We start from the raw sequence: 12,584 nt of genomic DNA, 5'->3' as shown, positions 1-12,584 counted from the left end.
GCTATCAACGACAGATCACTCTCTTGGTGTGCAGGAAATTGATCAAAATTAAAAGGAACTTTTCCAAAATTCATCCCCAGTCAAGACCGCTGACATTCTGCTTTGCTGTGTCCAAGCATTAAAATCATTTCACTTCTATAGAGTCAAAAGAATAGCAGAGTACAACATGCTATCCACAGATGCTGCCTGAACAGTTACGTTACTCCAGCATTTTGCTTTTTGCTCAAAGTTACTTGAATGCTGCGTTAGCACAAAAGTAGAGGAAAGATTGCAATTCCGCTCCGATTTGTATAACATTCTTGTTATAATATCCTCCACCGGTCAAGAGGTTAAGCAGTATTTACCCCTCAGTCTTAGTGTGATGCTAACATCACCAGATTGCTTCACCCAAGGATCCAACCAGAGCCCTTCATTCGAGTTAGTTCACAGGGCAGCTCCAGACTTGTGCTACGAGTGCTGAGACAAAGAAAAATCAGTTCAGTCTGAACCTACAATTCCAAGGGTGAAATGGAGCCAACGTTTTATTAAGTGCTGACAGATGGTGAAGTCTGAGACAATTCAGATTGTGTGCTCGGAAAATGCCAACTGTGATACCCTGATGTGAGAAAATATGACAGGGAGGTTTATAACACTTTTTTCAGAGAAGGCTTGTCAAAATAACACTGACTGCTGTGGTTAAAAGGCAGAATGAATGTTACAAAAGGGTAATCAGATATGTGCCTTCTGTAGATCTACAAGGAGAATGTCCAATTGGAGTGATTACTCCATCAAGTTCAGGAGCCAATAGGGCATATTATAGTACGTTGTACACAGTAAAAAAAAAGCCCCAAAACAAATTCAGGTTATTAAAATACTAACACAATACACAATTTGGAATAACTACCTTGCATCTTCTATTTTGCTACAATAATTTTAAAAAAATTTGCAGGCACATAAAATTTTACGTTTACAAGGTACAGCAAAATAACTTAAATTCATTATAAATGATTTTCCTCACTTCTGCACATCAGAGTGATTTTGTTTTTATCTTGGCGAAAATTACCTTGAGCTTGTGCCTCGCTGATGAAATCAAACGTCACAGCTACAAATCCCACTAGAAGCCAGGTCCCAATGCCATGTCCAAAGACCTGCATCCTGAGGTGTTGTCTGCAGCTGGCTTTACTCAGGAGTCCTGCAAAATCAACAAAATAGCAGCATTTTTTGTGAACTGATTCACCGCATTCCCAGAGTAATAAACACTGGCCCGTTGTCAGAAGTCTGCCATAACAAAAAATAATGCACTATTGTCCAAAGGCATTAGTAATTCAAGATGGATTGTATCAATTGGGTAATTTGAATCCAACTTTTACTTTGTGCAATGGGGCTTTTTTTTTTAAATTCCAGGCCAGTTTGGTCTTCCCAAAGGATTAATTTATAATAAAAGGTACACAAAATTGCTGGAGAAACTCAGCGGGTGCAGCAGCATCTATGGAGCGAAGGAAATAGGCAACGTTTCGGGCCGAAACACTTCTTCAGACTGATGGGGGGTGGGGGGGGGGGAGAAGGAAGGAAAAGGGGGAGGAGGAGGAGCCCGAGGGCGGGCGGATGGGAGGGTGGGAGGAGACAGCTCGAGGGTTAAGGAAGGGGGGTAGACAGTAAGGGCTAGCAAAATTGGGAGAATTCAATGTTAATGCCATCCGGACGCAAGGTCCCCAGGCGGAATATGAGGTGCTGTTCCTCCAATTTCCGCTGTTGCTCACTCTGGCAATGGAGGAGACCCAGGACAGAGAGGTCGGATTGGGAATGGGAGGGGGAGTTGAAGTGCTGAGCCACCGGGAGGTCAGGTTGGTTATTGCGGACTGAGCGGAGGTGTTCGGCGAAACGATCGCCCAACCTACGCTTAGTCTCCCCGATGTAAATCAGCTGACACCTAGAGCAGAGGATGCAGTAGATGAGGTTGGAGGAGATGCAGGTGAACCTTTGTCGCACCTGGAACGATTGCTTGGGTCCTTGAATGGAGTCGAGGGGGGAGGTGAAGGGACAGGTGTTGCATTTCTTGCGGTTGCAACGGAAAGTACCCGGGGAGGGGGTGGTGCGGGAGGGAAGGGAAGAATTGACAAGGGAGTTGCGGAGGGAGCGGTCTTTGCGGAATTTATGAATTTATAATGATTGGAACTATCTCTTGGCTGAAGTGGAGAGCAGTAGTGACCCGGAATTTGTCCACTATTTCGATAGGCTTATTACGGAGTCAAATTTTCCATTTATATAGCTTTGATAATGTAACAGGACATCCCCAAGTGCTTCACAGGTAAGGTTGCCAACCTTCTTACTCCCAAATAAGGGACAAAAGGTCAAATTAAGGGACAAGTTCCCAACGGCATAAAGTACACAAGGCCTTCGTCGAGTCACCACTGACGGGCTTAACGTGTATTTTTTGCTTCCCATTGCTTGTTATAGCTGCACAGTCTTTCCTTTTTAGCAAGTTTATCCATATTTGCAGACGCCAAACCGACCGAACACCAGACGTTACTGAAGCTTTGTTTTGGCAGGAATTGGCAAAATATAGCGTACAATTGATGCGCATAAGGGGGCCTGTGATTGGTTGACAGGTGAATCACTGCTGCGTGGCATCAACAGCACATGCAACACGCACGCACGCTGTTGCATCAGATCTAGGATCTGTTTGTGAGCGTACCCTCTGGTGATTACAGAGTACAGATGCTCCTCAACATGATGCTTTGACTTACGATATTTTGACTTTACGATGGTGCAAAAGGGATACACATTCAGTAGAAATCGTACTTTGAATTTTGAATTTTGATCTTTTCCACGAACCAGGCATGCAACTGATGCACGGAAAGTGACAGGACGTCAACCAAGTCACCAAGTCCGGGGCAATTCGTTGACCGACTCGTCCGTGGCTGGGTGAATGAATGATGAGTTGGCCTCGGTGCTGGACTGCACACAAAGCCCAGCCGGCGGGCCATCTGAGGAATTTTGACCCGGGCCGCGCGAAGTCGCGCGGAAAGTCCGGCGCCCGGGCCAAACCTCCTCAGCTGGCCCGCCGGCTGGGCTTTGTGTTCTGCTGCACGCAAAGTCTAGCACCCCATCCAACTCATGAACCAATGATTGGCCATGAGAAGAAGGAGGGGTGGTGGTGTCGGCGGTAAGCAAAGGTCCGAAGATCGGATAGCTGGCGGGGCTGCCGACTGACGGGCCCAGGGGCGAGGCGCTGCTGCTGCACTCCATGGGCTGCACTACATTGGGATGGGTGAGGCGGGGTCGGACGCGACAGTCCCCTAGACTCAAGTACTAGTAGTCAAATACAGGACAATGGCAGTCCCATATGGAACAAACCAATTTAGTCCAATATACGGGATGTCTCGGCTAACATGGGATAGTTGGCAACCCTATTCACAGAAGACACTTCCATGGCCAACAGTAATCCCTAAATCCTAAGTGCTACATTAGCAAACAGTTGTCACCAAGCCATGTATAAAATTAGGACAGATAATCAAAAGCTTGGCCAATTTAAATGTTTTGGATGGGAGAGAGAATGAATGAATGAATAAGTTTATTGGCCAAGTATTCACATACAAGGAATTTGCCTTGGTGCTCCGCCCGCAAGTGACAACGACATACAGTGATAGTTAGGAATGACACATAAAACATTAAACATTAATAATAAAACATTATTGATTATTGAGAGGTAGATATTAGAAGGAGAATTCCAGAACTTAGCGGCCTTAGCATTTGAGGGGCCTGACTGCCAAAGGTGGAGATGTACAAGAGGCCAGAACTAGGAAGAAGAAGTGGATTGGGGCTGAGGTAGAATATGAGGCAATGGAGGGAGAGTTGAGATATTACCCAGTGGCAAAAAAACTTCCCTCAGCAAAAAAAACAAAAACTACTATTTTCAGACATGCAAAATCAAATGTTCAGGTGAAGTCGCAATTGTATCGCAGGAAATATGATGACCAATTTGCACGTGGAATTATCCCAAAAACACCAATAATAAATAATGATAATATTGTTATGTTTATTGAGATTGAACAGCCACTTCTTTTTGGGTTTTTTATTGGTTTAAAATTGTACTTTGATTTTATTTTACACTTAGTAAGTGTAAGTGCAAGTCAGCATGCAGGTACAGTAGGCAGTGAAGAAAGCAAATGGTATGTTAGCCTTCATAGTGAAAGGATTTGAGTATAGGAGCAAGGAGTTACTACAGGGCCCTGGTGAGACCGCACCTGCGGTATTTTGTGCAGTTTTGGTCTCCTAATTTAAGAAAGGACATTCTTGCTATTGAGGGAGTGCAGCGCAGGTTCACCAGGTTAATTCCCGGGATGGCGGGACTGTCATATGATGAAAGAATGGGTCGACTGGGCTTTATTCACTGGAATTTAGAAGGATGAGAGGGTGTCTTATAGAAACATATAAAATTCTTGATGGTTGGACAGGCTAAATGCAGGAAAAATGTTCCCGACGTTGGGGGAGTCCAGAACCAGGGGTCACAATTTAAGAATAAGAAGTAGGCCACTTAGGACTGAGATGAGGAAAAACCTTTTCACCCAGAGAGTTGTGAATCTGTGGAGTGGAGGCCAATTCACTGAATGTTTTCAAGAGAGAGATTTAGCTCTTAGGGCTAACGGAATCAAGGGATATGGGGAAAAAGCAGGAACAGGGTACTGATTTAGGATGATCAGCCATGATCATATTGAATGGCAGTTCTGGCTCGAAGGGCCGAATGACCTACTCCTGCACCTGTTTTCTATGTTTCTATGTTACCAGGATGGACCTCAGTTTATTGCCACAGCCACAATGCAGCGCCCAGGCACTACTGCCGGCCTAGTTTTCCATACTCAAGTCTCTGGAGTGGGACTTTGTGTCATACTTTGACAACTCCAGCACAAGAGCACTACCTCCCATTTCCACATTCAACAATATTCACTAAAATATACCCTTGCTCAATCATAATGTTGCAATCGGACATTGCCAGATCCATCACAGGTACTGGGCAATAGCAACAACACAAAAGGCAATTTATAAAGAGGCGCTGTATCAAGAAGGCAGCTAATATCAAAGACCCACTCATCATGGACATGTTACATCATGAAGGTGACACATGAACCTGAGAACCATTACCTCCACGTTCAAGAATAGCTTTCTCCAGAACAAGGGGTCACAGTTAAGGATAAATGGGAAATCTTTTAGGACCGAGATGAGGAAAACTTTTTTCACACAGAGAAACGTCCGGTAGGCAGCACGACTCTCGTCAGCAGCGGCCTCTGCAGCCCGTCCGCGTTTTTATTATTTTTTGTCTATGTTTCTGTGTAGTTTTTGTTATTTTTTGTTGGGGGTGTGTGTGTGGGGGGTGGGAGGGGGTAACTTTTAAATCTCTCCCTGCACGGGAGACCCGACGTTTTCTTGTCGGGTCTCCGTTATCGTTGGGGCTGCAACGAGGAGCGGCCTCCAACAGGAGAAGACCGGGGACTCTGGTGCCGACGACTCACCGTCACCGTCGCGGAGCTGGCCGAGTCCGGAGTGGGTGGAGCGGTGGAGGAGCGCTGCTGCTGCGCTGCAAACTGCGGGTCTGGTGCTGACTGCGGGCTGGTGGACACCGGGAGCCCGCGGGTCCCTGGAGGGAGACCGCTTTTCAGGGCTCTCGCAACGGCGACTTCTCCCGCCCGAGTTGAGGGGTCGAAGAGCTCCTGGAGTGGGGCCTGACATCACCGCCCCGCGCGGCTTGGAATGGCCGCGGGACTCTGCGAGCGCACGCCGGGGGCTCTAACACCAAGACCCGGTGTGCGACCTCGCACCACCCAGCGTGGCTTTAATGGCTGCGGGACAATCGCCATCGCCAGCCGGGGGCTTTGACTTTGACTCTGACATCGGGGGGGGGGGGGGGGGGGGGGCGTGGGAGAGTGCAGTGGAGAGATAAGTTTTTTTGGCCTTCCATCACAGCGATGTGATGGATGTTTATGTAAATTATGTTGTGTCTTGGGTCTATTTGTTTGTAATGTATGGCTGCAGAAACGGCATTTCGTTTGGACCTCAAGGGGTCCAAATGACAATTAAATTGAATCTTGAATCATGAATCTTGAATGGTGAATCTCTGGATTTCTCTCCCGCAGAAGGTAGTTGAGGCCAGTTCATTGGCTATATTTAATAGGGAGTTAGATGTGGCCCTTGTGGCTAAAGGGATCAGGGGATATGGAGAGAAGGCAGGTACAGGATACCGAGTTGGATGATCAGCCATGATCACATTGAATGGCGGTGCAGGCTCGAAGGGCCGAATGGCCTACTCCTGCACCTATTTTCTATGTTTCTATGTTTCTCCCAACAACCATCAGATTCTTGAACCACTCTGCACAATCCTACCTCGGCATCAAACCTTTATAGACTTCTGTGGTTGCTATAGCAACTTTGGTATTTGCACTATTCTAGTCTACTTAGAATAACTGATTTTGTTTTTGTTGTTGCTATCGTTGCTTCTAGTTTGTCTGCAAAGCTGCAACAACTATGACTTTCAATGTTCTGGTTCATATCCAGAGCATTGGACAAATAGACACACTTTCATGATGTAATCTTGAAGTTCCTTCAGTATGGGTCATATCTCTAAATCTTGAACCTTTTATTCAAGATTTCAGTCTGTGGATAGGACAATATGCTTTGCTTCAGCACAACAGAATATAGAAGGCAATGAATACAGAACAGATTTGTGTTATTTTTCAAATCTATACCACATGAAAAATAAAAAGAAATGCAAGTAAACCTGATTCTATTCAGTTTTGTTTGAGTTGATTTCAGCCTGATGGCTGTGGGGAAGTAGCTATTCCTTATTGTCTTCATATAAAATGACGTACCAGATACCTGGACAGTCCACGAGCTAGGAAATGCGATCAGTTTGGACACTGCAAATAAAGGTCAAAATAGTCTCCATCTTGATCACTAATTTATATGGATCAAGATCAAGAGAGTTTATTGTCATGTGTCCCAGATAGGACAATGAAATTCTTGCTTCGCTTTAGCACAACAGAACATAGAAGGCATGAATACAGAACAGATCAGTGTGTCCATATACCATTATATAAATATGTACACACGTGAATAAATAAGGTGCAAAACAACTGATAATGGTCTATATTAATGTTCAGAGTTTTGTTTCAGTTGAGTTTAATAGCCTGATGGCTGTGGGGAAGTAGCTATTCCTGAACCTGGACGTTGCAGTCCACAGGCTCATGTATCTTCTACCTGAAGGTAACGGGGAGATGAGTGTGTGGCCAGGATGGTGTGGGTCCTTGATGATACTGTTAGCCTTTTTGAGGCAGCGGCTGCGATAAATCCCCTCGATGGTAGAGAGGTCAGAGCCGATGATGGACTGGGCAGTGTTTATTACATTTTATAGTCTTTTCCAATCCTGGGCGCTCAAGTTGCCGAACCAAGCCACGATGCAACCGGTCAGCATGCTCTCTACTGTGCACCTGGAGAAGTTAGAGGGAGTCCTCCTTGACATACTGACTCACCGTAATCTTCTCAGGAAAACAAATAAGATAAAATCTGAACTAATCTGTAATTATTATTACCAATTTTTATTTAGCCATGTTTTATCTAGAGCTAAATTGAAACGTCTCTCCAACCTTTCAATAACAGAAGTAAAAAATGATAAACAATTCAACCAAAAATGAAAAGCAAAAGTACAAGCAATAATTATGCATTTTTGATATTTATTGCCCAGTGCCAGTAGCACCATAACAAGTCCTATTCACACCCCCCCGTAAATACCCATTTTACTGACATACTTCAGATTCAGATTCAATTTTAATTGTCATTGTCAGTGTACAGTACAGAGACAACGAAATGCATTTAGCATCTCCCTGGAAGAGCGACATAGCAAATGTGCTATTTTTCCCATTCTAGGGAGACACAGGGCGTCGCCGTGTGCCCGCGCCGCCGCCATTTTGGATTTTACTTCAATAGTAAAGTCAAAGGACAATTTCGTTCCCGGAGGAAGATTAATATTTTCTAAAACAATCATTCTATTACTCCAATTTCTTTTTAAATTAACTGTTTTTTAATTCCCCTGGTGGGATCTGAACTCACGTCTCACTAATCCATGATGTTATGGACTGAGTTTTTTTTTTCTGACAGGGACGCAGTATGGAGTTGATGGTCCAAATTACTTCCACCTCACTGATTCCTAGTCCAGTGTATTCAGATGTAGGAGCATTAGGCAACAAACAGTTCAATGTACATTGTACAATAGATGCACTTCACTCAGGCTGTTTTAATATCATTAGCCACTGGCAATACGAAAATAATAATCATTCTATGCTAATCCACCTTCAATGTATACATCTTTCCTCAGTTAACCAGCAGTTGAAGATGCAGAAGTGATTCATCACATTTGCAAAAGATAGATTAACTTATTCTGTATCTATTTCTACAAACCCATGACACATAAGAAGCAAAGCTTTTGAAAACAATAGGCAAAATTGTGAAGAAGCCCTCACTGAGACCACCTCTATCTCTCCACAATTCCGCTCTCATGCCCCCTCCCCCTAGTTCCATCGGTTCTCATGATTCACCCCATCAACCTCCGCATCCGCCGCATCATTCTCCAACATTTCTGCAGTTTCAGAGTGATCCCACCAAATAGGCTTTCTGTGCCCACCCTCTTCACGCAGAGACCAAGCAGTGACTCCTGACTTTGCTCCCCCCTCCCCACCCAACCTTGCTGCTCCCAAGGCATTGTCTCCTAAAACCGGAGGGGATGCAGTATGTCTGCCCTTACACCTCCTTCCTTACCTTAATTCAAGGACTTAAAAAAACCCTTCCAAGTGACACAGAGGTTTACATGCACCTCCAAACCTGTCTATTGCATTTCATGCTTTCCATATGACCTTCTCTACATTGGTAAGACCATGTGGAAACTAGGCTGGTGGCTGTGGGGAAGTAGCCATTCACTTTGCAGTACACTCTGTTCACCAGGGCCAGCAGGAGTTCCTGGCCATAAGCAATTTTAATTCCCCTTTCCATTCCCATATTGACCTGTCTGTCCCCAGCATCCTCCACTGCTAGAATGAGGGCTCAAACAAACTAGAAGAACAACACCTAATTTTCTGCTTGGGTAACCTCCATGCCAACAACATGCACATCGAATTCTCCAGTTTCAAGTCTTCCCACCACTTCCTCCAGGCACTCTTTTCTTTCCATTCACCCTTCCTCCATCACCAGTTCCTTTCCCCTTCTCCACTCACTCCTCCCCCAATCCTCCCTACCTCAGGCCCTCATTTTACTTCCCCTCCCCCCATTACCTTTCCCTTCTCACAACCATCCTACCGTCTGGTTCTACATTTCACTTTCTAGCTTCCTTCATTATCAGAATCTACCATTTACACACTTTTATCTTCTCCACCAGCCTTGTTTACCATCTCCACTTTTCTCCCTATCCGACTCATCTGCCCCATCTTACCATCGCCCCACATATCCATCAATCACTAGTTCTAACGCACCCTTTCCCCTCACCTCTTTCCACCAGCTATCTCCCCCCTCTACTCCATCAAACGGAAAAAGGATTCCAACCAAAAACATTGTCTGTCCATTCCTTCCACAGATGCTGCCTTCCCCATTGAGTTCTTCCAGCAGTTTGTCTTTTTGCTTAGGATTCCAGCATCTGCACTATAGAACGCAAAACAGTACAGCCAAGAACAGGCCTTTTGGCCCACATTATCTGTGCTAAACAAGATGCCATCCATCAGTTACTTACCTGCAGATAACCCATATCCCTCCACTCCCTGCAGATCCAGCTGTCCAGCTTTAGGCCAGCTCTCAAAGCACCTCCATTCCCCCACATCGTCAGTTTATATTTTGCCCACCTCAGCCTTGGAACATGGTACCCAATATGGCAAATATGGACCAACTCTCATTGCCCTTTAAAGTTGAGCCACCTTGTTGAACCACTGCTTTCATTGTGGTGGGGCCCTCCCATGACTTTGCTGGTCCAATATTTTGGCCTGGCAATCATGAATGGCGATGCTCCAATATGCACACTGGCCTTGATCTTTTCCCTAATAGTGGTCATGGAAGATGCTACCAATGAGGCCTTGGCAAGTTATATAAACTGCGTACACTACAGTCATGGTGCACTAGTGATGGGCAGAATGAATGTTCAGAGTGGTGGATTGGTTTATTCTGGATGGTGTTGAGCATCTGATTGTTAATGCAGCCGCAGTCATTAAGGAAACCTGCATTTCTTGCAATGAAGGTTGTTGCTGACCAATGGCTCACATGAAGCGGAGGCACTGTAAGAGGTAAGTAAGATATGCCCACATTTGACCTTCAGCGTCATTTCCATCTTTGTATATTGCTGTGTTCAGATGCTGAGGTGATGAAAACGCTCTCTCCGTACATGCACACACACACACACACACAATGAAGATAATTCTCTATTGGTTGGGCTCCAACATTGCACACTAGAAGATGGCTGTGGTTATTGGGAACCAGCATCCTGCTGCCATAATTGATCATCTGAGGCCAATCACATAAAGCGGCGTGGTCAGCGCCTGGGAATCTGGCAGTAAGTAACTCACCTCCTGACACCACAGAGCCTTTCCAACATCTACCCATGTCAGGAGGGTATAGAATCATCTCTGCTTAGGTAAAAGGCCTCAAACAACACGGGCAGGTGGTCATAGAATCATAGAATCATAGAAATTAGGTGCAGGAGTAGGCCATTCGGCCCTTCGAGCCTGCACCGCCATTCAATATGATCATGGCTGATCATCCAACTCAGTATCCCGTACCTGCCTTCTCTCCATACCCCCTGATCCCCTTAGCCACAAGGGCCACATCTAACTCCCTCTTAAATACAGCCAATTAACTGTCCTCAACTACCCTCTGTGGCAGAGAATTCCAGAGATTCACCACTCTCTGTGTGAAAAAAGTTCTTCTCATCTCGGTTTTAAAGGATTTCCCCTTTATCCTTAAGCTGTGACCCCTTGTCCTGGACTTCCCTAACATCGGGAACAATCTTCCTGCATCTAGCCTGTCCAACCCCTTAAGAATTTTGTAAGTTTCTATAAGATCCCCTCTAGTTTCTATAAGATCCCCTCTCCTGGTCAAGGGGCAAGGTCCTCGGGATTTCCCGTGGTCACACACGACCCACCTTGCCTAGCACTGGTGGCTGCCGACCAGCCCCCGACCAGCCCCCGACCCAACATCTATACCCACCTTCACCCAAACGCATGCACTGCGCTTGCTGATCACAGGTTGTTAGTGGATGGTTTTCAACTCATACCGAGTGGTGTACAACGTAAGCAAGAGTCACAAGGCTGGTCCCCAACCCAGACTAACGCCGTCTGGCCCCAGGGTGATCAGCCAAGCCGGGCTAAGCCATAGACCCTCTGCCCAAACACAGGGTCGCCGGGGATCTCTGTGCTCGGAGGTCCGGGCTGGTCCCGTTATGGTGAGATGGGGGCTTCGACTAATCATCATAGTGGCTTCACAGGAGGAATGGCATTACAAAATATATGCATAAAAGACAATTCCCCCGATACAAAATGCTCCGTGCAAGTTCCCTGCGAATTCAAAGGCTCACGGAATGACCCAGAGGCTACGCGACCAGCTTTGAGCGGAGTTTTGAGTCAAGTGAGCTACAGGTCCAGGCAAGGACTGCACAGCTCTCTCCTCTCTCTCTCTCTCTCTCTCCCTCCCTCTCCCCCCACCCTCCTCCTCCAACTCTCCCTCTCCCTCCGAGCAACAGACGTGCCTCGGAAGGCAGTAGCTGTGCCTGCTCCAACTTGTACTAAGCAGCTTGTTACCTCCGGGTTTGATGGAGCCAGCTGCCGGTGCGAAAAGGGGACAACGTTTCTAAATATTCCCTCTCGCAGGTCCAGCGCTTTCCTTGCGGGACTTGAGCATTAGCATCAAGTCCCACGTTGCAGCCTCTAACAGCCGTGGGAAGGCGGACCCAGCCACTGTACTACTGATAGCGCAGTGATGGTCACTGCTGTACACCAGGGGAATCTTCAGCCGATATAATTAGGTTAAACGCTTACCTTGGTGAACCGTGGAGTTTATCCCGGTGGCAGGAACTTTTTTTTTCAAATCTGTCTCCCCCTCTCCCTCTGTTTTACACACTCTCTCTCTCTCTCTTTCACTGCGTGGGACTGCGAGACCTTCTCATTCACTCCCCTCTTCGCTCCTCCTCTGGAAGTGAGAGAGAGAGAGAGACACACACACACAAGCCCAAATCCTGACACCTCCCAACCCCACCCTCGGACCCTCTAGGTGTACACCCCGCCCACCCAGCCAATGAAAAATCCTAACAACGCATCCCAAGCCGTGACTGGTGGCCCTTCTTTATAAACGCGTGGAGGGTTAGGGCCAATTCTCTGAGTTGAATATCATCCCCGCGATCACGCCTGGTGCAGCAACATGTTGCACTAATGCTCGACTCTGCCCGCGCAAAACTTTAAGCATTTGAAGCCGACCAAACCTATAAACAGGATGGCAGATTTAGCCTGCTGGTTCAGCCCTTGTTTCAAGGGTATTCCTGGACCAACAAGTACTCTTGCTATATTAATCAAGTTGTCCTCCTTTCAACC

The 12,584-nt window shown here is 46.3% G+C and overlaps 1 protein-coding gene across 5 annotated transcripts in view; it reads right to left on the bottom strand.

Annotated features, from left to right (window-relative positions):
• The window catches only part of col14a1a (collagen, type XIV, alpha 1a), a 204,801-nt gene extending 192,583 nt beyond the window's left edge, over positions 1–12,218 (bottom strand). For 3 of the 5 annotated variants that reach the window (XM_055634707.1, XM_055634709.1, XM_055634710.1), the window contains exons 1-2: positions 12,036–12,218; positions 1,043–1,171 (exon numbers count right to left, since the gene is read on the bottom strand). In XM_055634707.1, coding sequence (XP_055490682.1) covers positions 1,043–1,133 — 91 coding nt within the window. In that variant the 5' untranslated portion in view covers positions 1,134–1,171; positions 12,036–12,218. The remainder of the gene's footprint in view (positions 1–1,042; positions 1,172–12,035) is intronic. The other 2 variants (XM_055634706.1, XM_055634708.1) reach the window with 1 other exon arrangement.
• Between the last annotated feature and the right edge of the window lie 366 nt (positions 12,219–12,584).

This window comes from Leucoraja erinacea, chromosome 4 (genome assembly GCF_028641065.1).
Source record: "Leucoraja erinacea ecotype New England chromosome 4, Leri_hhj_1, whole genome shotgun sequence".
Lineage (NCBI taxonomy): Eukaryota > Metazoa > Chordata > Chondrichthyes > Rajiformes > Rajidae > Leucoraja > Leucoraja erinaceus.
This window is presented reverse-complemented; position numbering and strand designations above follow the sequence as displayed.